Source organism: Mus pahari, chromosome 15, assembly GCF_900095145.1.
Source record: "Mus pahari chromosome 15, PAHARI_EIJ_v1.1, whole genome shotgun sequence".
Lineage (NCBI taxonomy): Eukaryota > Metazoa > Chordata > Mammalia > Rodentia > Muridae > Mus > Mus pahari.
The window spans coordinates 8,613,487-8,617,656 of record NC_034604.1 but is presented as its reverse complement, the minus strand read 5'-3'; the positions used below and the strand labels follow the sequence as shown (position 1 = coordinate 8,617,656).

The window sequence follows — 4,170 nt, the reverse complement described above, 5'->3', positions numbered from 1 at the left end:
GGGCATATACAGAATGGGAGAACAAGGGGCATATACAGAATGGGAGAACATGTTCACCAGCTATTCAGCCAGGACAGGATTAATATCCAGGATATATAAATAACTTAAAACACCAACCACCCAAGCTAATAGCCAAACTGAGGAGATATTTGCCCCCAAAACAACAAATAGCCAATAAATAGATGAAAAAGTATTCGACATTGTTTGTCTGAAAATGCAAATCAAAACTCACTGAGAGTCCATCTCATCCCAGTCAACATGGGTACTATGAAAACAAGATGTGCTGGTGAGGATTCACGAGAAGTCCTTGTCAACCAGTACAACCACTATGGCAAGCAGAATGGAGGCTCCTTAAAGCAGGAATAAGTAAAACCACGATATACTGCAATCATACCGTAAGTCCAGGGTGCAGAGGCAAAGGAGACAGGTTAGCGTACACCAGAAAGCCCTGCAGGGCTGTCTATGTCGGTGTTCACGTGCCTACAATAGCCAGGGTGGGGAAAAGCCTAGGTGCACACAACAGATGAGTGGATGAAGAAGGTGTAGTGAATATATGCAGCAGAGAGTCAGTTCTCAACCTCTGGATTGTGACTCCTTTGGAGATTGAGCAACTCTTTCACAGGGTCACCATCACAAGACTCTTTCACAAAAGACCATCAGAAAACACAGATGTTTACATTGTGAGTCATAACAGCAGCAAAATTAGTTATGAAGTAGGAACAAAAATAATTTTATAATTAGAGGTCACCCCAACATGAGGAACTTTATTGGGGTGGGTGTGGGGGGGAGTCACAGAATTAGGAAGGTTGAGAACCACTGAAGGAGAGTGCTATTTGACCATAGCGGTGTGGAGCAGGAGAGCTGGCTCTGCTCCATTGATGGCTTCTGGTGTGGTGCAGGTGGGGAGAGATTCACCCTCCCTGGTGGGATCGCCAGTAGGAACCTGACCATGCTCCAGTGAGTATATGGACAACACAAAATGACCTTGCTTTTTCCTTTTGGGGGAAAAGGGTCACAAGGGGGAATGGACATGGGAAGACTGGAAGGTGATTAGGGTACATGATATGTGATTCCCAAATAATAATAATTCAAAGCTCACACTACCCAAAGGATAATGGACAGAACTAGAGACCATCCAAAAAAAAAAGAACCAGACTAAGAAAGAAAATCTCCCACATTCTCTCTCATGTATGAATGTAGATTTTAAGAAGTCGGGAAAGTAGAAGGTGAACTATTCAGAGAGGGGATCGGGGAGAGGAGAGGAGGGAGGGAGAAGAAGGTGGTCAGCATATGGATGTGATTTACAGGAGTGAAAATTAAGCCTGTGATCTTGACAATTAATACATAATAGTAAAATGCTTTTTGGAAGAATTACACGGATTTCCCCCAAACATTCCAAACTTGCTGACTCTCTCTGGGATGACAACTGGATGCCAGCAGGGACTGGTGGACATGAACTGATATTTATAGACCAGTAAAGGCAGACCCTCTATTTTATCAAAGTAGACGTCTTATGTCAACGGTATGTGGGAAAGTAAACACTTCTCTAAGGAAATGCATGTCTCATTGAGGAAAAAGCTTTCTGGAAGGCAGAGTTTGGGGATGTGTGCCTCTCTTGCTGTGGCAACGCCAGCAACTCATCAACTTTAAACGTCTCATATTTTCATTTACTTAAATGTGAAACAAATTTTTCTAATTTATTTTAATATTTTTTCCAAAAGAAAATTGCCAGTGCTTTTTGAACAGATTGTCTGAAACATAAAAACATGTGATTTTCCATGGTAGAAAATGTTGCCTATAGCCTGAGAGGGGGAACCATGACCAGCCACAGTTTTACTGGGGGTGGGGGTGGGGTGGGGAGCGTGCTCTGAGGGAATTCTGTGTACTGTGATTTAGTGAGTGCAGACAGCCAGAAGCCTGTCACATACCCACTTGGTAGGGCTCCTCTGTCACCATCCGGATTTTTTTTTCTAAGTAAAAAACTTGCTTTAGCCTGTAGTACTGTACCACAATTCAGTGCTTCCAAACACAATGGTAACTGGCCCAGGCCATTGCTCACACAGCCTAAACAACAAAGAAAAGGAGAAAAGGGAGGAAAGCAGTCGAAAGTGGGGAGGGAAAAGAAAAGCAAGGAGATAGGAGACAGGACAGTGAAGCAACAAGACCATGACCTTGAACTTGACATGGAGCCTAGGCTAACCTCAACTCCTGGTGAGTACCACCACGCCTTTGCAGCACACACTGCTGATTTGGTTCTTTGTCTGTGTTTAGTATGAGGAGGGCCCTAGGGCCTCCTGCATGCTAGGCAGGACCTACCACGGGACTATAACCTCAGCATAGCCGAAGCTACACTGTTCTAGAGATCCTTCAGATATGCAAGCTGGAAGAGCAGCAAGTACCAAACTAAATGTGTCAGAAGGAATTCCATAATTACACTTGTATACATGTCTAATAGCAAATAACTAAAGCAAAACTATGTGGAGCCTATTGTGGAAAGTTAAAACTATCCTCATCGTGGTTGTCTTCTTTTCATTTCCCTTTTTGTATATTTACACTATATGTTTTATCCTTGATTTATCTTTTCAATTTTCTTTCCATGGAATGAAATATGCACAGTATATTAGCATGCTTACATGCATATATTTATAAATAAATTTGCATCTACCACATGGCATGGCCAACTACCTGTCATTTATGGTGGTGCCAGTCAAGACTATCTACCACACTAACCCAGACACTCTAAGCTCCAAAATTACTCCCACTTCCTGTGACGCTTCCTCTCCTCAGCGGGCCTTCCAGGAGAAAGAATAGCTGAGAGTAGAGAATTTGGACTTAAGACTGGACTCAAATGCTCACATCCATCCTGGGGTCAAACGTTGTTTCTTGGTCTTCTTTGAGTGCCTCCCAGTCCACGATGAGGCTCCAGTGTGAGGACCTGGCACACCACCAGGTGCTGATTAGGCTGGAGCAACCGTGCGTGTGCGTGTGCGTGTGCGTGTGTGTGTGTGTGTGTGTGTGTGTGTGTGTGTGTGTGTGTGTGTGCGCCATTTCTGCCAGGTGTTCCCTGCCAGAGTCTTTCTATCCACCTGCCCCAGAACTGCATGTTGGCCCACCAGGTGAATCTTTCTGCTGTCAGTGAAGAGGTACTAGGGATATAACCAGAATACTAACGAAGTCTCCTAGGCATACAGCTGCAAAAATGAAGTCTGACAGAGAGCTGCCACCGAAGCCCAGGGTCTATCCTGGGATGGCCAGGTGCCATCGGGAGGGGGGGGGATGGAGATTTTGCTACAAAGCCTCCAACTTCCTCTTCTACAAGGTGGAAACTGACCACAACTTTCACTCACCCTTGCTTTGCCCACCCCACCCACCTACAATGGTAGTTGGCCAAGGCACAGCTCAATCCCAGTCACTTGAGATCATTAGGTCAAGTTGGGAAAAGAAGACCCATCCTTTGTCCTCAGTGACTGGCCCATGTAGAGAGTTAATCACCACTCTCAATCCAATCCTTGCTATCCGTGGGGGAGCATACCTGGATGGTGTGGCCGCTGCCCTGTACAGTGGGGCCGCCCACCAATTTGCAGAAAAGCTCAGGCCGGGGCCTTGAGACCTCCGGGTCCCGCTCCCCGCAGGTGGCTGTGGCCCAGATTCTCGCAGCCTGGGCCAGGTTGAAGTAGGGCGGGTGCAGGCTGCGCGAGGATGCGGGATGGTCCTGAGCCACCACGCTCCAGCTGGGCGACATCCTCAGCAGCAGCAGCAGCAATAGAGTGAGCAGCAGCGGTAAGGATTGCGGTGCCCTGTCCAGAGCCACCGCCATCCCGCGGTGCTAGGTCCCCTGCCTGTGCCCAGGGTAGCACCGCGGAACAGGAGGCTGCCACTTTCTGCACGCCTGGACAGCCCCGGGAATGGGAGGCGCCTTGGGCCGCTCCCCTCTGTCCACACGATGAGTCCGCCGCGTGGGCGTGGCTCCGGGTTGAGGAACCTGCCGCTGTTGCTGGCACCCTCGGGATCAGGAAATGTCAGGCGTGGACATTGTCGGCGGTAAACTTTCCCGGGCTCCCCAAATCCGGGAGACCAGGGGAGTTCCTCTGACTGTTCTAAGAGCCAGGTCAGAAATCAAGCTCTCTAAGTATTCCAGCCCCTGAGAAGCTTGCAGGAAACTGCCCCTGC

At 47.8% G+C, this 4,170-nt stretch overlaps 1 protein-coding gene across 1 annotated transcript in view; it reads right to left on the bottom strand.

The window, feature by feature from the left end:
- The window catches only part of Lama3 (laminin subunit alpha 3), a 240,668-nt gene extending 236,817 nt beyond the window's left edge, over positions 1-3,851 (bottom strand). The window contains exon 1 of the mRNA XM_021215025.2: positions 3,533-3,851. Coding sequence (XP_021070684.1) covers positions 3,533-3,817 — 285 coding nt within the window. The 5' untranslated portion in view covers positions 3,818-3,851. The remainder of the gene's footprint in view (positions 1-3,532) is intronic.
- Positions 3,852-4,170: the final 319 nt, after the last annotated feature.